Consider the following 26000-nt stretch of genomic DNA (forward strand, 5'->3'; position numbering starts at 1 on the left):
AGACCTCCAACAATGACACATGTGCTCCCTAAAAATCTACGTAACTGTTTTGTTTTTCTTGTTATCTAGTTCCTGTCTATATAAAATAACAAACATCAAGTACAGCATGGCAGTCATAAAGACTGCACTGGAGTAACTGAAAAGATGTTTTCAGTTAATCATAGACCTTCCTACTTGTTTAGGTAATTCTCATTTCTTGGTATTTGTTGCCATTCTTAGGTAGTTAAAAGGCAGTTGATTTACTCTCTGCTTCCTTTATTCAGTGTAGAAATTGATTAGTCGTGGGGTTTTGTTTCACTTTCTTGTCGTTTTTTTTATACTAGGAGCCAAGGAAGAGCTGAATCAAGTTCCTTTTAACAGCTGGCTAACTTTCATGAGTGCACAACTCTGTTGGATGTAGTTTAGATGGCTTTTCAGACGTGGGGTTTCCTGTATTCAACTTCAACAATCAACTCTGCTCTCAGAAAGGAATCATTAATTGATCAAGTTGTCTCATATTCATTTAACATTCTTTAAATTGTATCTGATATTGAGCCAGCTCTGCTTGAAATAGTCCCTGTCTGGCAGTACAGGGTCCCAGGGCCTATTGGGTGTGGGATTGGTAAGATCTTTTGCCTTGGAAAATTGTCCAATTTAGATTGGAAATGATCACTCCGGAAACGATTTATATTGGCAGATCTAGGAGGCAGATACATACATATACAAGTGTGTGCAAGTATTTAATTTCATTAAATTCAAAGTGAAGAAAAAGGTGCCATGGTGCTGACAAATCTTTATGAAGCTTGAAAGAACATTTTTTTCCTGTTAAATAGTTAATAAGGTGAATTTATTTGCCAAATAGAAAGTATTCGCAGTATACGTATGATTTATATACATGTCACTCAACAAATCCATGTACTTCCTCCTGAAACAATTTAGCTCATAAAACTGTTTGTAGAAGTTACAAATGTTAGCCAACCGAAAACGAAGCAGTCTGAAATCTCAGTACAAACCCATTTGTGGACAGATAAACCCATTTGCAGACAGATAAAATGAGTGTAATTTATGGCCTAGATACCTTATTGGCATATGTATTAAAATTCTGGAATATGTCTGTTTTTCTTAGTATTGCATTAGCTGTAATTTCTATGTAATGCTTCAATTCATTTATATATTTGCACAATACACTGTCTGATAAAAAAGTGCCAAACTGTGTATAAGGAGGTCATCACTTTAGCTTAATTGCGCACAAATTTCCTGCGGACTCTGATGCTTAAGACCAATAACAAGACTGCTACAGCTAGAATAAACTCATTAGCCTATAAATTTAGAGCTTCTACCTGCTTTGTGAAGGGAGAATCATCTCTAAATGAGCCTGGTAACATTGATTTGTGATTAATCATTTTACTTAGTGACTCATCTATGATCACGGTACAACAAAAATGTCATGTTTGTTTAGTGGCATTAACTCCATTTATCTTCTCTGCATTCGGAGAATTGCCGGGTTGTCAATGTGGGATTGGGAATACAGCAGAGCAGTACTGTTGCTAGAGGACTTATGATGTCAATTTATCTGAAACAGAGGTTAGACCAAACAAAAGAATAATTTTTTTTGGATAAACGTTCCCTTCTTTGAAAACTAATTATTCTACTTGATCAAGCCAAAACATTTACAGTAATGGTTGTGTATCTGCAAGAGTAAATTAATCTAACCCTAAAAATAATATTTATTCTAGTTGCTTCTGTGTTGCTTTTTTTAGGGCTGTCTCTGTAAGTTAACAATACTGTCAACTCTACATTTTGCGAAGTAAACCCAACTGTTGCCCGTTACTAGAATGCTTTAGTTTGCCATGTTATTATTACATTCCTAGCTGGATGCCTTCAGAATGATTTTTCCAAAAATGCACTGATAAAGTGCTTATGGAAAGCAATGGTCATCGTCTTTAGGCAGACTTTTATTAATGGCTCTGTTAAGAAATGTGGTAAACCCTTCGCGTTCACTTGCATCAGAGTAAAGAAGTCTGAGAAGAACTATATTGTTCTTTGCTAAGACTTGCATTGCTCGAAACCAGGAATTAACACATCAAGAAATTTTTTTATAGCCCTCCTTATTCAACAGTGTCATAATGGCAAGGATCTCCTTTCCCAGTTCAGCAAATAGAGCACTCAGTCTGGAAAGGAGATGTCTCTCATGAGTGATGCCATGCTTCCATGCCTTACCTGTTGGCAATGTGCTTGTCTTTTGCTTTTCCTCTTCTATGTTTCAGCTGTTGTGCTCGGAGTAAAGTCTCTTTCTTCAGATGTCTCTCCCCAGCAGTCAGCAGTGCAGCACCAAAATCTTAACCAGGTCTTCTGCTCATTGCCAAAGTGAAGACTGAAGGTGAGTCGCTCTTGTGAGCATTTCTTTTTTCTTCAATGCAGTACTATGAAGGTGCCTGGAGAAGGATGGCGTTCTTAAGAACAGAAAACACTATACAAATTTCCCAGTGAGACTAAACTTGCAAGAGCTGGATGATTTATCTTAGAATAATTGGATGTTGTGTTTCATGACAGACGCCCAGAAAGATTTTGCTTGGCTAAGTATGCCCTGATTAGGTAGCATTATTAAAAATATTCAAATACGGGGGAAATGGCTCTCTCTATAGTCCACAGGTAAGTTACATTTGTGCCACATAGGAGAGCAGCAGAAGGCACAGCGTAATTCATGTTTTCTGACACACAGAAAATACTAAAGCTGAACATCATAATACGTAGCATGGGGCAGTACTGAAAAGAACTTAGCTACTTGCAACACGGATTTGTGATTTTGTTGAGGGCTTTAGAGAAACTTCCCAACAAAACAGAACCTGGAGTATGCACAGCAAGCCATCTCTGTGACTGAGGACTGGAAAAAGAGAAGTTACAAATGCTGACCTAGCTAGGTGCTGTTTTAACCAAAATGATCGTTTTGTTCATTTTTGTATATTGGTAAGGTGATAAAAGGATTCGTGTTGAATATCAGATCATAGAATCGTATGAGGAGGAAAGATGGATCTGAGAAGGAAAGAAAAATCTTGGGAAACTTTGGTTAATGAGCAACATGTACACCCAGGATGTTCAGAGAGGATGAAAAATACACATCTGTATTGCTTACTTTAAGGAAAATCAGACTTAGATCTCTACATCAGGAAATTACTTTACTTTAAAATTGCTGATGCTTGCATGCATACATAAATGTAGCTGACCTCTGGTTATAGATCTAGAGGTGTGCTTTTAGGGTTTCTTGGGACTCCAGAGGCTGAAACTTATCTTTAAAGGAAGAAACATATTCCTGCAGTTTTGCAATGGTATCACTGAAGTTTTAATAAAAACAATACCTACATAGAAAGCTTGCATCCTTTGGAATACATCAGAAGAAAACTGTGTCAGTGTGATAAATCTTGAATTTAAAACAGTCTTGTTTGCAGCTCCCGTGGGAGGCCTTTTTTTCTGTAACTTTACAGCCCAGACTGCCCACTTTCTGTGCAGTTCAGTGGTGATCAATATGAACGTGCTGGATTTGTTTAGATGAAGCAAGCTGAATCATTCAGCCTAACATTCATTTGTTTGACTAAAGCCTCTTTAGAGCCACTTGTGACCTGCTGGCTAACATGGCACAAAGATACTAGAGTTCCATGTGTACATAAATTGTTAACTACTTAATTTGGGTTTGGAAACCTGAGGCAACAGAATGCTCCATGGAGAAGAAGCTAAATTTCTCTCTCTTCATTGTGAACAAGCTGTGTCCAGAGACCTGGAATGAATTAGAAAGATGAACATAATGACTTTGGTGAATCTGGGTCTTCTGTTCTAGAAGAGAACAGCAGTTCTTGCAAGCAGAAAAGCACGGAAATCCAGGGCCTCTTCTGCTGAGACGAGAGAATTAACTGGAACAGGAGGGATCTAGACAGCTGCTCTGTAGTGCTGTCAGAAAAATAAGTAAGAGTTGAGAGGGATCTAATTTTGAATTTTTGAAGGTGGCATGGGTAAGACTGGTTGATGATGAGAGAGGAATTTTGGTGCTTATTTAACACCACTCAGTAGGATTTCATGCTTTAAACTTAGACCTGAACGCCCCACGTCAACAATCTTTCAGTCATTCAGACTGACTTTTTCTCATCCCTTCCCTTGTTCTTTCCCATGGTTGTTTACTGAAGAGCCGTGTCCTGCTGACTGACGTACTGAGAAGAATGTTATTGGCACTGGAGCTTGTGCAAGGGGTTCTGTCTTTGTGCTGGTGCGGGGCAAAGGATTTGGAACTTCATAAAGGGAAGCCTTGAGAAGATCAATTTTTAGTCATAAATTGACAGCAAATGCAAGTATTTTGTAATGAGATTAGTGAAAGAACTCCACTGGCTGATGCTTTTGTTTAACTTGTGTTAGTCAAATGAGGCTGGGTGGGTGTATTTAAATATGCTCAGTGCATGGAGCCCTAACGCTGCTTGTGTACTGAAGCTGGCTGATCCCACTCCTGTCCCTGCCAGACCAAGAGATGGTTTTGCCCTTGTTCATAGAGGGGGGAACTGAAGGTGCTGTGAGCTAACTGAGATCCTGCCAGATATTGAGCAGAATGGGAAGCAGGGCCCTCCATCCTTCTTCCTGCCTTGACATTTTGTATCTGTTCCTTTTTCTCTTAACACCACAGCACTACCAGATTACACCTTTTCTTCAAGTTGTTCGTTTGAGCGTGCTGCCTGAAGAATATGGTAAATGGGGGGCTGCAGTTGTGTTACCAAGTTCTTTTATTTGCGCCATGTTGCCGCTCTGTTAATGATGTGTAACTGCTTCAGGAGCAAGGACTTTGGGGTTTCAGTAATATGTTGTTTAACTGAGTGGAAGGCTCTGCCCACCAAATCTCAATGATATTGCTATCATTTTCTATTTAGTAAAGCAGACGCTTTAGAAGTTCTGTTGTAAACATCAGGTGGGCTCTCTTATTCTTAGAGAAGCATTACTTAAGTGTTTATGCCAACATATCTGAGTGTTTGATCTGTCCTCGATGAAGTGTTGTCTTCGTCTTAAAATATATAGCATCGAAATGGTACGACTTCAGATCTTGATACAAATTTGGAAGAGCGATATGTGAAGGAATACCATTTTGGAGGGCAAACAGGAGCCCTCGCGTGCTTCAGGGAAATTGCAATTGCTTCAATGTAAGGATCTTGGCAGTGTGCCGGAAGATGAAATGTAAGCAGCAAGTCAACGTTTTTGCAGAGATTTGTTTTACTTTTTGGTATAAGACTTAGAGATTACTTGTCAGCTCCGATAGCTTGGAAGGTCACTTACAGGATATATAGGATATAAACATTGAAAGCAGTAGGAGTTTTTCTGGGGTAACGTTTTAATTTTATTTCAAATATTGAGTGAAAGCAACTCCAAAGTATTTAATACAATAAACCATTGCTGTGTTCAAGACAGTAATGTAAGGAGCTTTTTTTTTTTTACAGTTGCTAATAGCAACTCATGTGGCGGACATAAGTACAGCAATTTAAAAGGACACTGTGGTAATGTGAATTTCTTCAAGTAGTTAAATCCAAATGTCTTTCACCACAGTGTGCATGTCAGCTCTGCTCCCAGTCACAAAGCTAAGGACAAATGACCTCGCCATTTTTATTTGCTTTTTTTTTGAATGAGAGGTTTTCAGGAAGCTGACAGTAGCCAGTCTAGTCTGTAATTTTAACTTGATTTATTTAAATTAGTGAAATCTTCAGTAAATACGTCTTAGTATGCTGCTTAAATATTTCCCCATAGAGGTTAAACTTCCATTTGTTCGGACTCCAGGCTTTAATTGCAGAGCCTGACGGATTTCTTGAGAAAGGAAAAGTGCTGAAAGAGGAAGGGAAGGTCATCGCGCGCAGAGCCGCTGCACCGAGCAGGAGCACGCTTCGGCTGCTGATCTGAATGCCAGGAGAGCGCGTTCATGCAGCAGGAGGCACGGCCAAACCGTTTACACTCCAGATCTCTTTTGTGCATGTTGATCAGGAGGCATGTTTGTCCACTGTTAAAGAAGTTGCCTTTCTGTGTGGTGTTCCAGGCTGCGCGCTGCTGTGCGTGTGTGAGTGGCTGCGTTCAAATCGCTCGCCCTTAACCTGCACTTGGGGTGGCTGGTTAATGGGGAGCATGCTTCAAGCAAAAGCCTAGGTAGGGACACCATGCACAATGGTGTACAAACTAGTCAGAAGAGCCTGGTAATTAGATGACTAATTGTCAGTGTACGTTCTGGAGGTGGAGTTCTCCCCATGCTGAAATCAATACTAACAACGTGGATGATTTCAGATGTGGTGGTGTTTGCCATCTGCTGGTGTATGTCTGGTAGGTAGGTGTGTATGTATGGTATGGTGTGTGTGTTCTCAAAGAGCATGTGCTGTTGTCTTGGTTTGAGGCCTTTTTGCGAAGGCTGTGGAAGTTGTCAACAGGATCTTTCCTGCCAGCAGTGAGGTCTGGACTTGGCGATGTCAAAATGGAAATGAAATGTCTGCGCTCTGTCCTGCTCCATCTCCTCTGATCCCCTGCTAGCTCTGCTAAACCTTCCATGTTGAAATGGCACAGACAGGTGTATCTGCCCACCTTAACTCCTGGCATTGCTGCCCTCAGAGAGAGAATTCCATTGGGCAACGTCTTGAAATGACCCAGAAATATTTGCTGGGGCTCACCTTCTAATTCTTTGTTTCATGCCATCGCTGCTTCTTTTGTCCCAGGAGTTTACCCTTTAAAGAAGCACTGTCCTGGCCTCCTGGGACTTACCTGTTCCCTGGTAATCTCAGCAGCACAAGCAAAGAAATTAAGACTGAGGATTCCTCTTGAAACAGAAATGAGCTGCTTGAAGAAAACCCTCTTCCAGGCTGGAGGCTTCTCTGTTAATGCTGCATGCTGCGGTGTCTCTGACTTGCTTCCGAGAGCCGTGTTTGCAGACTCTGGCTTCAGGGAGTAGGAACAGGTCTTGTGCTACTGCAATTGTCCTTGAGGCATCGCTTGGTTGTGCTGTACTCAGAAGTGTCTTCTTATGCCTTTCTGCTGTTTCTAAGCAAGTCCAGGCTTAACTGAGAACCTGGTAAAGGCTCTGGGAACTTTACAGAGGGTGGAAGAAATGGTCAGTATTTTGAAAGATGTATGTATTTTCTGCTATAATTAGGTGGAATATGGCCATAACACTATCGGTTCAATTAAAAGCGTGTCAATAAAAGGCAGTTGTGTGCTCTGTAAAAGGGTCTTTTGTTGAAAAGTGGCCTGAATTACGACTGTTTTATACACATTAATTTGCTTTGTACATACAGAATGGAGCTGATTGTCTGATGAGAGCTGAAAAGCAGCACTTGCTGTAGGTAATTTAAATTGAGCCCTATTATCATTTACGGATTTATTCTGCTTAGAATCAATAAGATGAAAAAGGGTCTGAAAGCTTTACGCTAATGCTAATCACTTTTGGGTCAATGACTCCTTGTGTTTCAGTTATGTATTTCTTCCCTGTCTTCACAGAGCTACTTGGAAAGTGAAATACTAAAAATATCTTCCACTGGGGAGAACCTCCCCTCCTACCTCACAGAGAATTTGGCTCTGATAAATGTTTTGTTATACTGAAAAAGTTCCCTGAGAAGGAAGTGACACCAACCAAAAGAGATGCTCTGGAAAGAAGTTCAGCATGAGCACCACAGAGATTTGGATTTAAAGCAGCATTCTGGGGGTCTGGTGATTGAACTTGTCCTTAAGACATGGAGTGAAGCCAGGTTTGGGTAGTTCTATTACAGCAACAGTTTTGTTTCTGGATAATTTCATGTTTTTGGGTTAGAGGTATCACTGGACCCGGGACAGAAAAGACTAAAAGGAGGGCAGAACCAAGCTGATTTTGATGCAGTCAGTTGGGGGAATACTGTGAAGCAAAATAAAAAAGTGTGTTACAGGACTGGAAACAACAAAAAATAAAATCAGTATAAAAGCAGACAAATGTAATTGTTTAATAAGACCGTGGTTGTTATCTCCAGGGCTGCAGGCAAGAGACAAAGGTGTGCTGCACAATGGGACGAGCTCTTACAGAAGGAAACCCCTCCATCACTCTGAGCAAGGGGCTGGGCTGCGGTTCCCAGCCCTCCGGACTTGCTTAGCTCCTTTTGGATTTCAGGAACTGGTGCCGAAAATATGGCTTAAATAGAAGGTGAGGGAAAATTGACTTCCTATTTCAGTAAGAATGTCTACTGTATTAATAATGCCTATATTATGAAATAAAATGTCATTTTCTGGCTATGCAGTAGTGGATGGACTGTGCACCCTGCAAAGAAGTCAGGGAGGCAAGTGAGAGGAGTGTGCTGAGCCGGATCTCTTTAGGGATTGGGTGTGCGATTCCATGACAGAGCTTGCTGCTCTCTGAAATCTACAACTTCTCCCAGAGTAGCAGGGTTGATACAGAAACAGTACTGCAGTGAGAAGGGCCCCTTCAGTCTTGATTTTGCAGCCCATCCTCGTTTAGACAGGACAGATGGATTCTGGCAGGCAGGAGGGCATCGCGGGTGCTGCCTCCTGAAGTGCTGGGTGCTCCATCAGCGCTCAGGCTCGGGTGCTGCTGGCACTGGAGTGCTGCAAAAGGATGGCACGTCTGACTCGGGGTGTGGGAGCTGCAGGGGATGAGTCACGATTCGAATCAGTTTTTCAAGGCCAGGTGAGCGTCCCAGGCGCTGCACCCCGCTGCATCTCTGTTCAGGTGCAGGGAGGTTAGTTCTGGGTGATTAAGCGATTGGTGCTTTTGCAGCTCCACGTACACTGCTGCTGGAGCCAATTGCCAAATCTTTGTTTCACCAGCAAGGTGGCTTTCCCTCCTTGTCCTAACTTTCCCCAGGTACTCTAGACTACTACTTCAGTTTTAGCTCTTTTAAAGGAGTTTTAAAAAAGCGTGTTAAACTTTCTTATATTAAAATGGGCTGGAGCAGCTAATACGCTTTCTTGCAATAAATAGCTATAAAAACATCAAAGGTTTGGATAACCGTTAGCTGTGTATTTTGTAATGCCTATTGTATTTCCATTTTGTTAGCTCTATTTAAAGAGCGGTATTATCATGCCCCATTTCCTGTTAGATAGTTCTATTTGTCTGCACTACAGGAGGCAGGAGATTTTAGGTCCAAAAGAAATTATCTCTCAGTAAATTACTCCTAACTCCATTACTGAATACTAAGCACTCTCCCCTGGCTGTGTGAGCAGCTTGAAGAGATAACATTGCAATTTATTTATTTGTTTTGTCCCATGTATATAGGTGACACACGGACTCATCTGAGCAGAGACAGTGATAACTGACAGGTACATTAGATCAGACACATATAGCAAAGTTTACTTTGATTATGTAGTAAGTGTGAAGACGTACAGTAGCTGATGTCAGTTTGATCTCTCTTATAGTATATAATGGCTTGTCTCTTTCATGGCTGAATGGACACTAATTTTTGTCTAATAAGTAAGCTATCAGTTGAGAGTGTTTTAGAGAGTAGCCAGAGTTTTTTATCCTACTGAAAGGGAAACCATTCGTGAAATTATTTTAAAATTTGTTTGGATTGCTTGTTGTATTCATTTTTCTCCTTCTCAAGTCCCTTGTTTACTCAGAGGTACTAAAGGTACAGTATTTCTGAAGGACCTGCTGTGAATCTATTGCAATGTGTATGAGACCTTTCCATATTAAAATAGTTGCGGAGAACTGAATATATTCAGTCTCTTTTGATGCGTGTCTGCCAAACTGCAAAGTCTGTCTGTAGCACTTTTTAAGCTGTAAGGGAGAGGAGAAGCCATGTTCTGTTGTTTATGATCCCCTTTCTCCTCCCTTCTGGGCAACGTAGGAAGGATCTAAGACTGTAATGTTTGTAGGTGGTTGTTTTCTTATTGTTGTGTGGCCATGATTTCAGTTCCGTTTATGAAAATACCTTTTGAAAATACATTTTGCAAGGCGTAATGTAACTGATCAATAGTGTCTTTATATTAAAAACTGACAAGCTCTGGAAGGGAAGGGTAATATTCTGTGTCGTGGCACAAAGGCAGTTCCAGGGGAAACACTTACAGGGAACAGTCACTTCTAAATTCTGCAGATGTCCATTTAAGAGGAAAAAAAATCACCACCTTTTTGGTTAATACAAGTATGGTGGTGATTGTTTACATCTCTGAGCCCTGCTACGTGTAAGCCCACGTGCTCAGAAAGGCTTATCTCAGAATGGTTCTCTCTTGTTTCTCACTGACAGCTTGGGCTGTTTTAGCTCTAATTAAAGTGATATGCAGCGAGGTGCTGATGACGGGCATGTGTGGAGCTTGCTCTTGTTCGTTGGGTTTTTTGTCTTTCTACCTAGATCATTACTGGTGTATAGAACTTCTCTGAAAAGCACTGTGTTACTGGGGATGCCAGGGAGATGTACCAGTGAATGGACAGTGCCTTGTCAAAGGCAGGGTGGGAATAACTTCTTTTCTTTCTCTTGGATCCAAGTGTTCTTCCGTAAGCAAAACTGCTGAACGCTTCAGCGTTGAGGCTGTAAATAATCGCATCAATATGCCTTTGCGATCCAGAGGGTCAGATAACAGAAAACAACACAAACCTTACTAATAACAAGGCTTAATTTTAATCACAGAAGGAGAATGCTTTTTAGACACTTCACAGATGTTAAAAATTGAAAACCTCTGTTGACATAGGAAGATGAATGTTTGTATTGTTTCCTGACGTATCACCCCATTTCCTTTGCCTGTCGCATGTGAGAAGCGTATCTTGACTTGCATTAAGTAAATTACTGGACAAATGTGTGCTGCTTTCCTCTTTGCTCAGTAGGAAGGTACTTGCTTCAGATGAGCATTGTGGGTTTCCAACCTTTTTCAGTTTACACACTGGTAGGATTCACAACTGAAATCTTCAGAATTAACTTATACATTCACAGGAGCCTGCAGATCAGGGACATAGCAGTGAACTAAAGGATGTTTTCAAGTCCTCACTAATAGTGAAGTGTCCCTCCATTTCCACCAATATTTGTGCTGGAAACGGCCAGAGAGGTTCTCTTCTGCCATCACTTGGGCTTGGGATGAGATACTGAGGTGCAGGTTGAGTTCTTGTTTTTAAAATCAAGGCTTTCCTGTACGCTTTAGTAATGCCTGGAGCTGCTGTTTTCTCATCATTGGTGCTGTGCCTTGGCTGTCCTTAGCACTCCCTTCCGCTCTGCTTAGGAGGATTGCTTGTTTGGAGAACTGGGCTCAGAGCAGTGCACTCCATGCACTCCCCAAGCAGAAGCCTTGCTGTGCAGCTGGGAGCACGGTGTGAATGTCTTCCATCTCTTCCTCTGTCCTCTGTGGGCAGCCCCCTGCTCCTTCTCTGTCTTTACTCAGAAGGCAACAACTTACAGTGCCGCTGCTGAAACACTAGAAAAAGTTTTATTGCTTCAGTCAGCAACTTCTCCAGTAGATCAGTTTGAGAACACACCAGCTGAAGTAAGACTTAGCTGTTTCTGATAACTTACTGATGAGAGGCCGTCTCTGGGCTCTTCTCATACATTAACATGGCTGCTTGCTTCACTTATTTTCCTGTATTCTCTTTGGGATATATAGAAAATAAGGCTATAATAATGCTGTCCTTTCTTGTCTTCTTTCACAAACATTAATCCCATGATTTTTTATCAGTACAAAATAACCCTGGAGATAGGGCGGTCTGTGGATCAGCTTGTATGAAACTAGAAAACTGAAATTATTTTGTTTAATTGTGTGTGAAAGTCAACTTTTGTCAAAATCTCTAGCTGTGACTGGGTACTTACAAAATGCAATGTATTCTTTTCTTTAGCAGATCACCTAAATACATTTTACTAGCAACCCTTCTGAACCAGATGAAACTGTAATTCAAGCTGTCTTGTTTGCTTCTGCTTTAGTTCACAATAATGTCACTATGCAGCTCACACCAAAGACTTAAGTTTTTATCTGGACAGCTACATCAAGTATTTTGTCCTAGTTTTTCTGCAGATCATTACTGATAAGGTAGCTTTTCTAAAATAATAATAAAAAACCACAATCTTCCATTCCAGTGTGTGTATATATATATTTCAATGTAAAAGTTTTGCTACTCCATCAATGTGACTTTGCAGCTCGTTCCAATCTTTCAGTGACTTCCCACCTGCCTTCGTGGAGCAGTTCCTCTCCAGCTGGAATATAAGAAACATTGCTGCAGCCAACAAACTAAATTAATGCAGGGTATCATCCCTTCCCAGAGTTGTGCCTTGGCATGCTGCTTGACTTAAATGTCTTTGGTCCTCTGATGTCTGTCCCTGCAATTGTTAATAAATACATTAGGGATTTGGGGCCGCGTGGCCATGTGGTGGAGGGGAAGGGCCAAACACAGGGCTCGGCTGCGCCCAGCAGTGGTGCTGGGGGTGCCTCTGGGAAGGTGAGTTGGAGATGAAGCAAAACGCCCTGCAGTGAGTGAGGTTAAAAAAAAAGTGTGAGGAGCAGCCATGCAGCACTGGGGTCAGGGAGGAGGTGCTCCTGGCCCAGGGCTCCCTTGGGCCCTGCAGGCCCTGCAGTGCAGCAGTGGATGTGCCCCCAAGGAATGGCGGTTGTGGAGAGTGGCCCTCGCTGGAGTGCTCTGTGGTGGCTGCGGTCTGTGGAGGCCTCAGGGTGCAGCAGCGTGGAGGAAGGAGCAGCCAAGCGGTGCTGTCCTGGGCTGCCCATGGCCCACATGCCCAACTTTTCTCTCTTTTCTCTCTCTGCTCCCTCGAGGATGAGGAGAGAGACCGAGCATCTGGTGGGTGCCTGGCAGCTGGCTGGGACAGGCCCGATGCAGTCATGGGATTGGGTTGGAGGGAATCTTAAAGTTCCAAGAAATGACACAATTTCACGGCACATTTAGAAAGCTTTTATATTCCTGGGCCTTTTACCAGCAGGATTTGATCTGAGTTGGAGATCTCTGTTGAAGAAAGATCATCAGTAGGTGAAAATGAGGGCAGTAGCCTTACTGGACCTTTGGTGTCAGCTCTGCAACACGTGTTTCCTTGGCCTCCTGCCCACCCCTGAGAATGGCTACAGTTTTCCTGCAGTAGAAATGGCTTGGGCACTTGCACATCTCTGCTTTGGTAGAAATTTGCAGTGTGAGACGAGGAGCTCAGATCTGTCCTTCATGCTGACAGTGGCTCGGGTTTAATTTCACTTTCATACTCTGTGTGTGTGTGAGGAGACTTTAATTAAGGCCATGGGTGCATTCATGTAAGGCTGTGTGTTTGTGGGTGGTTCCATGTAGATATGGATGGGCTGTAACACAGCCTGCTAGCTGGGTTTCTCTGTAATCCATATGTAGAGATGCTTGAACATAAAGTACACAGAAACACCTTGTCCTTAGCAGCATCTTGTGCGGTTTGGGCCATTGTGTAAGTGAAGTACAAGTGGCATGCACATCATGGTGTACTTCCTATTCTTACATGTATTTTGTTCATACAGCTTCATGGGAAGCTCCAGCTCAGAAATTTTCTGGTAAGTATGATTATGTTGCACAATCTTTTTTTTTTACTATTTATTTTTTATTCTTCTGGCAGCCTAAGCTTCACCTGGTTGTGATCCATGGCATGTAACTAAAGGGTTGAAAATGAACAAGTTGTTAAAATCTTCAATAATAGGAAAAGAAAAGAAAAAGATTTCAGACTTGGGAAAAACATCTTAAGGTTGGGGATCTTGTTCCCTTATCTTCCTTTTCCTTTTACTTCAGGCAACTTTTGCAGGGTAAGCAAGTTGAGCAGGATTCTTACCAGATTGGAGAAGAGTTTTTATAGACAGAAAGCCTGTAAGGAGCAATTCTTATTTACCTGTTTGAAGTTAGAAGATCTCTCTTCCCAAGTGGCAGCACATCCAGATTTAGCCTTCAGAATAAGGAGAAAAGTAACATCACACCCCCAATGGTTGGCAAATTTGCAGTGAGGACCCCATTACAAGCTGCTGGTTTATGTTATATGATGTCTCTCATAACTTGAAATAAAGGAATCGTTCACACATTCATAATCAATACAATTACCACTACTTTACATGAATTAAGTAATTTGTATGGTATTACTGTTTGGGGCATTTCTATCCCTATTCAAAGTACTTTTTCAGTATTTCAGCCCTACTGATGGTAATGGCAGGTGCATGCCAGTTACCCACAAAACCAAGGCAAAGCTCTATGGGGAAACTCTTTTATGTCTATCTAGATTTGAATTTGTAGTCCCTTTCCAATTACTGTGCTAATTGTTTAAGAGATTGCTAGACTAAAAAAGTTTTTAATCGCTAATCTGTTTTTGAAAGGAACTATGGGCTCAAAACCCGAACTACATACTTCTTAAATTAATTTTCTTCATGAATACTTCTTTCTCAATACAGATTTGTGAGTCAGAACACCCTACTGTGCCTGTTTCTTTTGTCTTTTCTTCAAACACCTGGCCTATTATTCTCTTTTTCTTTCCCCCAACAAAATTGCTCTTTCTTTGTAGGCAAGGTTCTGATGATATTATGCCACTGGAAATACAGAAATTTACCCAACACCCGATGCTATTAGAACTGAAGTCGGGGCAGAGAAAAAAAAAAACTAAACAAAGCTCACAGTTGAGCCAAACATGCAAACTGCGATAGAAATTTTTGTGAGTGCTTCTTGAAGAGATATCAGTATCCTGCAGAATCTTCACACAAAACATCTCTACAAATTCTAACATGGAGGGTAATGTCAAGAGGTTTAATTCAGCAACTGAGTTTTTCTCACAGTGGGCTAAAGCCTGTAGAAAGGGAAAAGGGGGGTGGTGGCATGCTCAGATCTTCTGTGCTGCTTTGAAAATCCTCCCCCAGATTTTTGCTTTCAGGAAAATCAGACAAACCCAATAATAATAATAAAAGCAGGGCTCCAGGCCTGCTTCGGTCGAAGCCTGTGCCAAGGGGCTGTGTTGATGTCACACAGAGAAGAATTAGGCTGCAACCCATACAAAAATCCTGTGGTCTCAATCCAGATCAGTGCAGGCTTTGCCTAAATTGCAGTGAATGTGTTATCCCATAAGGCAAAATGAAGTGTATGGAAATAGTGGTGTGTGAGAAGCTCTCTGTAAAATTGCAGGCCTGGTTACACTGGGAAAAGGCAGGAAAGTAAATGCTCCTGTTTGATCTGTGGTAAGAGTGTTGACCCATGTGTAGCTATGAAGCAAGACCAAAGGTGTTCCAGTTACGTTCTCCCCAGCGTTTCTTAAGTATCATTTTAGTGCTATATTCACAATAAACTTCAGCTGTACCTTTTTATTTACCTTCAAAATGGGGGAGCATTTCTAAACAAGGAATCCTTCCTCTTGGTGTGACAGTTTTTTAAAATTAGCAGTAGTTAACACAGAAAGCTTGCTGAGTTTTGGTTACAGGTGCACTTTGATTCTTACAGTGATTTCAAGTGTTGTCCTGCATATTTGTTTCCATAAACCTTTAGCTCTCGCAGCTGGATTTTCAGTTCTCATGGAAGAATGGAAATTTCTTGGAAGGACTCATAGCAGAAAATGTGAAATTGGGTTGAAAACATCTCTGCGTTTCAAACCAAACCCAGGTGAAGCACTGGCAAGTTGTGTTCTCTGCTAATGCCTGCAGACAACATCTGCACCCAAATGGCTCAAGAATGCAGCGCTGCAGTACGAGGAAGGTGCCTTAAGGAAGGGTGCCTTCCTGTAGGGAGGATCTGTAAAGAGCAACACCAAATCAGCCTGGCAAGGGCTTGGGAACCAGCTCTGCTGTCCAACCCCATCATTTGCAGAGTGGGGTCTGCGGCATTTGTGAAGTGGCTGTGTGTGCTGCATAATGGTAGGTCTGCGTCTGCTATGAGCTGTAGTGCAAGGGAGCACGCAAACTGCTGTCTCTTCAATCATTTGTGCCTGTAGCTATTAGAAAAACTTTGATAGGTAAGTTACCTCGGAACTTAATTGCTGACATTAAGGGAATTTTAGCTTGGGAATTTGAATATTTTTTAGGTGAAATGTTATTGGTCCTGTAGTTAACAGTGAAGATTTTGATGATTACAAAGGACAGCCTTTAGCAGTTGTTTTTCATGTGCCGCCTCTGGTGAATTTGTCTAGAAATGTAATTTGGCAAAAATAGCTAGGTTTTATTTTTATTGCAGAGCTCTTTCCTGAATGGCTCACGGTGAGTGCAAGGCAGTTCCTGCTTCTTTAAATGAAATAATGGCACAGCCTGCTGTCCTGTAGAACCGCCTCATGTTGCAAGAGTGACGCTGGCAAGGAAAAAAGATGTACAAAACTGAATGTGAACTGCGTAATGAGTTTTCAAACCATTAACCTACCCAAAAGGTTAACGTGGAACAAACCCGTTGCTTGAGTGGGTACTGTGTTGTGCTGCCAGTTGGCAGCCTGGGCAATGGGAGTGGTTTGGCGGAAGTGAATAGCTGTTGTGAAAGAGAACACACAAACTTTTTGTGAGAGGTTCTGGTGATGTCTCTTTCCAAGCCTAGTCCTGCTCCGCAGGCCAAGCAGCAGAGCTGTACTTTGGGTAGAAAGCTTGCTTTTCCTAACAGAAAAATACCACCACCACCTCCCACCTGTGGTAACAATGAGAGCTATGAATCCAGAAATACTTGTGGTTCGTTACAGCTCAAGGGCAATCAAAGCAATTAGTAGTTCAGAGGAAAGGAAAAATGGATCTGCCTGATGCAGCAAACTGTGTTTGGGTTTGTGACTGAGAAGGACAAGCTCAGAGAAGCCTAAAGCAGCAGCAGTCAGATACCTGGAGCTCTGCACTCAAACTGCAGCCTGGGAAGCATCTTTGATAGCTCAAGAGTAGCCCCAGAGTTGCTGTGAGAAAGAAGTTCCGAAGCGTACAAAATATTTCCTCTGAATTTAGTGCTTGTGAATGGTTTTTAGGAACCAGAAAGTGTCAATGGAAGTGTTCCATGTTCTTCCACCGACCCGCAGAAACAGAGCTTGCTAGGACTGCTGCTGCAGATGTAGGCAAGGTAACCTGCAGGTGTCCTCAGCTGTTGGCCTTTCTGATGTGATTGCTAAGCAACAATTAGCACTTACATAACTACCATTTGCACTGTCATGATGGTTTAATCAGTCCTCACAACAGCCCTGTGAGGTAGGCAAGCAAGCTGCAAAATGAGGATGATGCTTATCCTTGCTTTACACGCACCAGACCAAGAGACAGGATCGTTGTTCTCGGTCCCATTTCACAGATGGGCAAGTTCAGCAGAAAACTCTGACGTGACTTGGCTGAGGCCAGAAAACGAGTTCAGGATTTTGCTGAGCTGTAGACATCTGGTCAGTAGGGCCTCTGTTTATACCTATGCTAGAATCAGCTCAAGGAAGAATTTAACATTTCACATTTAGTTTTCATTTAAATTCTCAGTCTACTCAAGGCATGAGACATGGGAATGCACTAGTAACCTGCTGACTTACTGGTCTGGTAATATGTGCCACTAGTCATGCTAGAAGAATACAGTAACCTCATATTTACAACTATTAGCTACTTACTGATATGTAGAAATGCACATAGAGAACTACACACCATTTACTGCACATTAACAGCCTATTTTCACAGGACACAGCTTTCATATACAAAGGGTTCTTTTAATTATTAAACCATTGCCAATGAACATAAACATTTTTTTTTTTTAGTTGGAAACAAGATATGCTTTATACAAACCTGGTTCTGAATCAAAAGTCCATATTGAAAATACTCAACAGCTGCTTCCTGCTAAGCCTAACATGCAAGATTTCACTGGCATCTGCACTTCAACGTGAAGCAGGGTTTCAGAGTTAAGAACATACAATGTACCGGTTCTGACGTACTGTATGTAAGAATTCCTCCTGAGAGATGAGTTAAGAATCACTTCTAAGACTGAAGTTATCCCTGCAAAGAATTCTGAACCCTCGAACCAGCACCCAGTGACTTTGGGGATTTCACAGCTTCAGTTTCACGTCAGCCTGAGTTATAAAGATGAGACAGTTCCTCGTTTTTTTCTGTACTGTCAGAAATTCACTGTAGGTGGAAATGATGACAAAAGTCAACTTGCTGCATGATTTCACGTTGTGATGAAGGAAAACAATTTTAGCAAGGTTGTTTCCTTTTTGCCCATTCTATTTTGTCCTTTACAGGTGGAGGGACTGCAGCTGGGTGCGTGATCCTTCTTTTCTAAACGTCTCTAACAGGTGCTGCTTGTGGGAGAAAGCACTCCCTTCTGTGGCTGTAGCCTGTGGGAGAGCTCCTAACAAAGTTCTTTGTCAGTGTTTGAGATGAGGTTTAATTGAGGGATTTGTGCTGAATGTTCCTTCGCTTTGAGCCTCAGCGCTGCAATGCTCGATGTTTTCCTTTCAACCGCTGCTGGATCAGCGAAGGCAGTGAGAGCAGGGTCTGACGGGGGCCCGGGGGCTTTCATGAGTACTGAAGCTGTTGTCACAAGAGGATTTAAAGCATTGAGAAACCTGTATTTGAAAGAAGTCAATATTATCCAAACTAAGAAGTACTTTGCAGAACAAGTACTTATTGAATTGCAGGCAAAAAAAAAAAGAAATAGTACTAGGAAATAATTTGCCAAAATTTCCAAATTTCTTCCAAATGTATGTTTTGTTTTGCAGAATATATTTGAGCTTTATTTTGCAGCAAAGTGTCTTGCTTTTAAACAAACACACACTTCTAATTGAAATAACACAGCTGATCGGACATGGCACGCACTGGACATGGACCTAGAATACTGACCTGATCTTAAATCCTTTCTGAACAAACCTCGGATGCTGGAGATCAGCCTGCTCTGTGAAAACAATGAATTACCTCACAGAAAGACCAATGTACGTAGCTGTTTATGCTCAGAGAAGTTATTTCATGGGAAATGCAGTATTTGTCTGTGTGGCAGAAAGCTCTGCCCGTTGATGTAGAACCATGGTACAGGCTGTAACTTCAGCAGGAGGAGAGCACTGCCTTTTATGTTTGTGGGTATGTGTATACAGACAGATATTGACACACGCAACAACCATGCTTTTTCATATCTTAAGGACTGCCTTCTGACATCCTGAGAAGAAAGGACTGAAATTTGTATGCTGACTCATCTCCTGGAAGCCTTGTCTGTCTGCAGTCACACCTTTATGGTGTGTAACCTGGGTCAGTGTGCAAGGTAAGGATGGAGATGAAGTCTCCAAGATTACAGGAGCCTAAATGAAGACCAAAATTCACCGAGACCAACGTCTCACAGCTGTTCTTCAAACAGCAATTATGAGTTAAGTTTTCACTAGCATGACTTAAAACGAAATCTTGTTTTTTCTCTAATCAAGTGATCCCACACAGGAACACTAGCCCCATTTTAGTGAACTTATTTCTCTGAGAGCACATTCATCTGAGAACATGTGTGAGTATCAAACTAATACACAGTATTTTTAAACAGGTTTGAGATTTAGGAAAAAAAAAGTCTCTATACCTTCCAAAGTGTGGATTTAAAATGGGATTTCTGAAGAGAGAAGTCCAGGTAAGGCTGCTGAGGCCAAATGGCCCTAAGGTTGAAGAAGTAAAGGCCGGAGACATGGATGGCACAGCCAGTGCTGAGAAAGGCATCGACCTCCATGTGTGATCGAGGATGGGAGAATGGCTCAGTGGGACATCCAAGAACAGTCCGAGCGGGTGCGTTAGGGAGATTCCTGGAACAGTCCCCAGAATTTCGTTTTTTTCACGTTTCCTCCACTTTGCCCTTCTATTTTGGAACCAGACCTTGAATAAAAATTAAAAAGGCATTAGCTGAACTTACTCTGCAATTTATCTTACCTGTTACTACTGCGTGCAGTGATAGAGATGGCAAAATATTTGCTGTTAAACTAAAACACACGTCTTAATATTAAAGATCCATTCGTAAATACCTTAGTGGGTTTATTAATAAATAATTTGGTTATAAATATTGTAAACTTGATTTCTCTAGCTCTGACTGAATAGTTCCATATGGTTTCAAGTCTCGATCATATATAAACCTATCAGCTGCGAACTTGCCATCAGTTATTAAAGTGATCGTTCTTCCTAAGAGATTTACCGAAAAATAAATTTCAGCAAAGCTTTCCAAAGGTGACTATTTCTGCAGTGATACCTCAAAAAACACCTTAATCATAACTGTAAGAGTAACTAGGCCTGATTTGCGGTGTGTGCTTTTATCCTGATGACCAGACCTTTCATTTTTATACAGGAGATTTAGAAGTAGAGGGAGAAGCTTTTGTTATCTACCGTGAATGCAAACAACAGATAATTATGGCAGCGATTAACCAAACTGCAGTGGAAGCCAAAACTGAACTAGAAAATCTAGCAAGTTGTATTAGAACAGGGAATCAAGCTGTTCCTAACAGAGTTTTAACTCTGTTTTTGTGCAGTAGGCTGTTGAGTATGTAGCCTCTTTGAGCCTGATCAGTCATTACTTTAGCCCGGTGAGCATCTTCTAAAGAATTGAGTCAATCCAGTCTATAGATCAGGAAACTGATTCTTCACACTGTTATGCTTTACACTGTGCTGACCCAGGATGGTAGCAAAGAGCAGAGTGAGGAGCATCAGCTCTAAAACAGTGGGGAGAGGGCTTTTAGAAAATAAAAATAAAAAATTGTAAATGTGTGCTGCTGAGGTTACACACTTACAATCCAAATGTACTCAGCTGCTTGGGTCTTTGAGTCCCCTCTGCTTCGAGGGCCACTCAAGCTGGATTCTGAACTGGATCTGGACTTGGAAGGAAGTCGTTCGCCCATAATCTCATTCAGCACACTTGTGTGTGATTATTGTTGTGATCCAGTGAACCGCTTGTGGAAGTGATCTGTGTTAAATGTTCTAGTCAGGACAGTGTATTTAGTAGGGAATGGTAATACAAGGAACGAGAGTTCTTGGAAAGACTGTCTTCTAACCCATACAGAATTACGGCTTTCTGAAATTTACTTCTGATGTAAGACAAAGGTGGATTTTAAAGATGAAGGTCATTTACCATGCAACGTAGTTATCTTCAGAGTAAGAAGATAATGATGCTGCTAAAAAAAAAAAACCCTAAAAATCATAAACTGCAGAGATTAACAGATGCTAAAATCGTTATTCCTTTGGTATTAGCCTCTGACGTAGTCATTCTACATTGACAATCTGTTATGAAAATCTGAATTTTTGTGGATGCGTGCTTTTTAATAGCTGACTACTGAATCTGCAATTATGATTCAGTCAAAAAGTATTTTAAGAGTTCTAGGTTTCTATTGCGTAGCATCTAAAACTTGGGTTTTGGAGGTTGCCAGCTCCGCTTCAATCATCAGAAATAGCAAATAACCATTTGTGGTGACTCACTGACCTTCAGGTGCTTGGAAGGAAAGCCCCCACAAAGCAGGGTGCTGTGGGATGCCACGGCCTTGCTGTCCTGATGCTGATGTTCCTGTGCATGTCAGTGATAACTACACTTGTTATGGGGTTCTCGAGAGCCAGATGAAGAACTACTACTACAGTCCTTTCATGGCACGAATTGTATTGCCTTCATGCTGGGGAATTGCTGTCCTCCTGGAGAAGATTCGCATCACTCGCGTTAGGTATGTAAATGTACAGGCAGTTGGCAGCAGGCGGTGCCCTTAGAAGAAAAGTCAGATCACCAACATTTGAAGTTGGTACCTAAAAGTTTTAAGTGCTCAGATTCACCCTTTGTCCATATCTCCAAGAAAGCACAGACTTGCAATGGCTAGAAGTGCTACAGAGCAGTATCTGAACCAGAGGAGCAGCGGAAGGCTCTGCCTGCCAGAGTGAGGGCTAGGTGCCTGGTCTGTGCCAGACCGCATCCAGGGCTGCAGGAAAAATGAGCTTCATTGCTGCTAACAGATTACTTTACATTACTTTTAAGCAGTAATCTTATATTTGTAAGTGTATTCCCAAATATCTGTAAGTGGAGCTTAGCTGAGATTTTACAGATCACAAACTCTAAGGTGTTAGTATTTTCTGTTAGAATAATCTAATTACAAAGGCAGTGAACTCTCCTACGTGGCACATATGCAAATAAATCCTTTCCTAAAAAGGAAATAATGTGCTGCAAAGGCATTCCTTTCCTTACTAAATCTCAGCATTGTTCTTCAATCTCTTCATAAAGAAGATGAAAGGTGGGCTTTGCTGCTGCTTCTGTCCTAAAGCAAATCCATTTGATGACTCAAACTTATTAATACAGATGGTTTGGAGTTTACAACTAAACTTATTTAGTCATCTCTTAGATTTTGTATTTATTTAAGTGAAAGGAAGTATCAGCACAGATATCTAATAATTACCTTCAGGAAAAAAGCTGGCTTTCAGCTCCTTGCTGGTACGTACTCATCAACTCAAGTGATGAAAGGGGCACAGGCACACCTCATACACAGTGTGCATATTATAGTCATTATCATTACGATTAGTCATCTTGAAGCTTTTGTTATGCAGTTATCTTTTGCTTCTCTTAGAAGGCTTAACTTGCCTTTACTCTGTTTTCATAAATATCTGAAGTGCCAAACTAAATGTAAGAGAACTGCTGTACTGGTCTTGAGATCTTTAAGGTATGAGTGCAATAGCAGTGAAAAAATTGTTTGGGGAAAAGAAAATGCCTGACTTAAGTATTCGAGCAGTTCTCAAGGAAAGATGAGTTTTGAACCAACACTTGTGTCCAAATTGTACACAAAATTATCCAGATCATTTCTGTAATTACTAGCGTTGCACATACCTGACAGAAGAGATTTAAAAAGGAAAGGTAAGCATGTAGAATTTGATGGCTTTCTTGTTGTAATTTTCTTTAAAAATGTATCATATTTAATTGATGTAATACCTCGTAATGATTAAAAAGACCTACAGAGGTGACTAACCGTATTGTGTTTCTGCTGTACCTGAACACAGGATCCTAATCAGAAAATAAGACAAGGATGCTTAGATGCTGAGATCAGTGACATTTGTAAGCTCATGTTTTAACACCGATCTAATTTACGGAACTAAAACACCCAAGTAACGGTTCGGTCTGCACGTTAAGAAAACGAAAAGTTAAAGGAATGCCTTTAACTTCTTATTTTCTTCCCATTGTAGCAATACCAATTATGAGCTGAATGGAGAGAACAGATGTAAGTGGTACCGAGGAGCTTCCCAACACAGGCGTTCAGATTACAAAAACGTTTTGCAGACTTTCACACCACCCCTTTTCCAAGGTAAGGAAGAATGCAAAGATTCTTGCTGCCAGCTCTTCCCTTCCTGTGTAGAAGCAAATAATGGGGGCTGGGGGGCTGATCTCTTTGAAGTGATGCTGAAATTAGAATATATTAACAGGTATTTTTCTTCCTTATTTGTTCATTTTATGTAAGACTCAAAGATGCAAGAGTGAAGGACCGCACAGCGGCTTGTACCCATTTCAGCTAGCTAATAAGGGAGTATCCCCGGAGAAGGAGACCTCAATTTGAAAACAGTGAGGTGAAGAATTGGTCTGATTGCACTTAATAAGATTAGTTTCCTGGAGTTACAATGGAATAAATTAGCCTTATCGCTTTTCATGTAGCTTGTAACTTACGGTACATCGCCGTCTCTGTGCATCCTCTTACCTCCAGGCTTAGTTGTCTCCTGTCAACCACAGGGTGGGAATGCCCACACAAGCAGACGCACTGTGCCCTGGAAGTTCACTCTAAGCAAACTGTGCTGCCTGGGGGCTTGTGCCCAGGAGACTTCTTAGGATCTGAATCAGACAGGGAGTACATATGGAACAGCTCTCTGACATTCTGTCCAATATCAACTGCGCTATCTTCCTCGTCAGTGCTGTTCTGACTCCATCAAACCTAAACATTTCCATGTCTTTTAGATGAGTCATTAGGAGAGGAGTTCCTCTTTGCCATCTACCACTGCACCATTCCTCCACCAGTCAAATGGACTACAGAGTGAGCACCCTACGAGGAGAATGTGACAGTGACAGGGTAAGTTAACAGCTTTTCCACCTGTGGGTGCCATGTATCCTTGCCAGATATTGGGGTATTTCACTGGCTGGAACTTTTAGTGATTGGTGGTAAGAAAGGGAAGAGCACATCATTTCCTCCAAGTCCACATCACAGATACGAACGGTACATCCAGCCATTTTCAGATGAGTGATCTGTCAAGTACTGTTAATACTTCTAAGGACCTTTCCTGAAGATGGTGCATGTTAAAAAAGAGAAATACAGCCCTACAGACGTCAGGTAGCACGAACTACTGCAGATCCAGTGACTTAATGACAAGATATATAAGCAAGGGTCTGGCATCAGCAGTACCACAGCTAGGCGGCAGGAAGCAGGGCTGTCACCCCGTTCTCAGTCCTTCAGGAACAGGGCTGTGCTGGAAGAGGAGCTCGCTCAGTGTCTGACGCACCACACAAGCCGAAAGCAGTACAGCTTTGGTTTTGAGCACGGAAATACTTTGTGGGACTTCACAGTGTTTGAAATGCGTTCAAAAAGAAAAACCAACCCCGAAGCCCTTCGTTTTTGTACAAAAAGGGGCTTCTACCTTACGCTAGTGATAAACCCCTATGAGCTACTTCTTAAAGAAGTACCACACGTGAGTGCTTTGCACTGGGGAAATGCGCTGGGGCGTTGGTGGGCTGCGATGGTTGGTCTCTCTCTGTATGCCGAGTTCTATGGGTGCTGCTTCTACCACGGCTGCACCATGCCCAGGTTGCGACCTGAATGCCACAGTAACCCCGTTCTTGTAACGCATAATTCAGCAGTGGGACACTTTTTTTTTTCGAGTTAAGCTGGAACGAGAGAACGGTGCGAGTTTCTCCCAATACCTCGGTAAGTAACAGCGGCCGCCCCACAGAGCCCACTTTTACACCGCTCCCGTCACCTCAGAGCTCGGGAGACGGTGCCCGCTTTAGACCCACGGACGTGAACGCGAAGCGGAGCGCGGCGGGGGACGCTCCCTGGCCGCCGTCCGCCCCCCCGGCTGCGGGGCCCGCCCGGCTCTCCATCCTCCGGGAGCCGGCAGGACAGCGCGGCGCTCCCCCCTCCCCGCGCCCCGTCCGCCCCCGCGGCCGTCACCCACCTGCACGCGGGCCTCCGTCAGCTCCAGGCGCAGGGCCAGCTCCTCCCTGCGGGGCAGCGCACCGTTAGCCGCCGCACCGCCCCGGGGGCCCCCGGCCCTCCGCCCGGCCCGCCCGCGCCGCTACCTGGTGAACACGTCGGGGTAGTGCGACTTGCGGAAGGCTCGCTCCAGCTCCTCCAGCTGGAAGGTGCTGAAGGTGGTGCGGTACCGCCGCTGCTTCCTCTTCAGCGCGGCCGGCGCCTCGCCGCTCCCCGCCGCCTCGCCCCGCGGCCGCCCCCCTCGCTCCGACGCCGCCGGTTCCTCCGCGGGGCCGGGCCGCGCCGCGCGCTCCTCGCCTGAGGGGAGAGAAGCGGGCGGTGAGCGCGGCGGGACGGCCCCCTCGCCCCGCCGCCCCGCACCGTGCCGCCCCGCCGCGGGGCCGCGGCCCAGGATGCCGTCGATGAAGTAGGAGGTGAGGAGGTGCAGCGCCGGCGGGGCGGCGGGGGCCGCGCTCTGCATGGCGGCGGGCGGGCGGCGGGCCGGCCCCGCGCTGGGTTTTATGGGCGCGGGCAGCGCCCGGCTCCGCGCCCCGGCATTAGCATTTCATTAGCGCGCTGGCGTCAAGGCCGGGGGTGGGACGCGCCGGGCCCCGGGCGGGCGGAGAGCCGGGGCGGCAATTCTTCGGGCCCCCGCGGGGTGCGCGGCACCGCGCCTGTGCCCCCGGGCTGCGGGAGAGCGGGACGGCGGCCGAGCGGGCTGGAGGAGCGGGAGGGGTGCGGGCTCCGCTCCGCAGGAGGACGGCGGATGCCGGAGTTTGGCTCTGTCGCTTCTGCTGAACTTCAGCGCGCTGCGTTCAGCGTTTGGAAAGTGCCGCGTGCCGCCAGGTGCTGGGAAAGCGCGCAAAAGCGTGCGAGGGATCCGCTCCTGTTTCAGGTCTGTTGTCCGCGCTGGCGTTCCCTGACAGGAGGACGACGTTTCCCGCAGCAGCTCTGTGCTCCTGCTGCAGTGCACTGCTGGGGAGCGACGTACATTGGTGACAAACTCCCGAGGTC

The 26000-nt window shown here is 43.4% G+C and overlaps 2 protein-coding genes and 1 long non-coding RNA gene across 13 annotated transcripts in view; 2 read left to right on the forward strand and 1 right to left on the reverse strand.

The window, feature by feature from the left end:
* LOC110403374 overlaps positions 1 to 19387 on the forward strand; it is a 22351-nt gene extending 2964 nt beyond the window's left edge. Inside the window, exons 2-3 of the long non-coding RNA XR_002441631.1 lie at positions 2247 to 2359; positions 18975 to 19387. This is a non-coding gene — a long non-coding RNA (uncharacterized LOC110403374). The remainder of the gene's footprint in view (positions 1 to 2246; positions 2360 to 18974) is intronic.
* On the reverse strand, positions 17014 to 25482 carry ESX1 (ESX homeobox 1). The gene is made up of 4 exons (XM_021406524.1): positions 25094 to 25482; positions 24970 to 25015; positions 19394 to 19680; positions 17014 to 18407 (listed from the first exon to the last, which is right to left on the reverse strand). Exons 1-4 carry the CDS (start codon positions 25465 to 25467, stop codon positions 18191 to 18193), a joined length of 924 nt encoding a protein of 307 aa, XP_021262199.1. The 5' UTR covers positions 25468 to 25482; the 3' UTR covers positions 17014 to 18190.
* IL1RAPL2 (interleukin 1 receptor accessory protein like 2) overlaps positions 25296 to 26000 on the forward strand; it is a 408604-nt gene continuing 407899 nt past the window's right edge. For 10 of the 11 annotated variants that reach the window (XM_021406506.1, XM_021406508.1, XM_021406511.1 and 7 more), the window contains exon 1: positions 25296 to 25420. The gene's annotated coding sequence lies outside the window, so the exon portion shown is untranslated. The remainder of the gene's footprint in view (positions 25421 to 26000) is intronic. The other variant, XM_021406518.1, reaches the window with a different exon arrangement.

The sequence above is a fragment of the Numida meleagris genome, chromosome 8 (assembly GCF_002078875.1).
Source record: "Numida meleagris isolate 19003 breed g44 Domestic line chromosome 8, NumMel1.0, whole genome shotgun sequence".
In the NCBI taxonomy this organism is placed as follows: Eukaryota; Metazoa; Chordata; class Aves; order Galliformes; family Numididae; genus Numida; species Numida meleagris.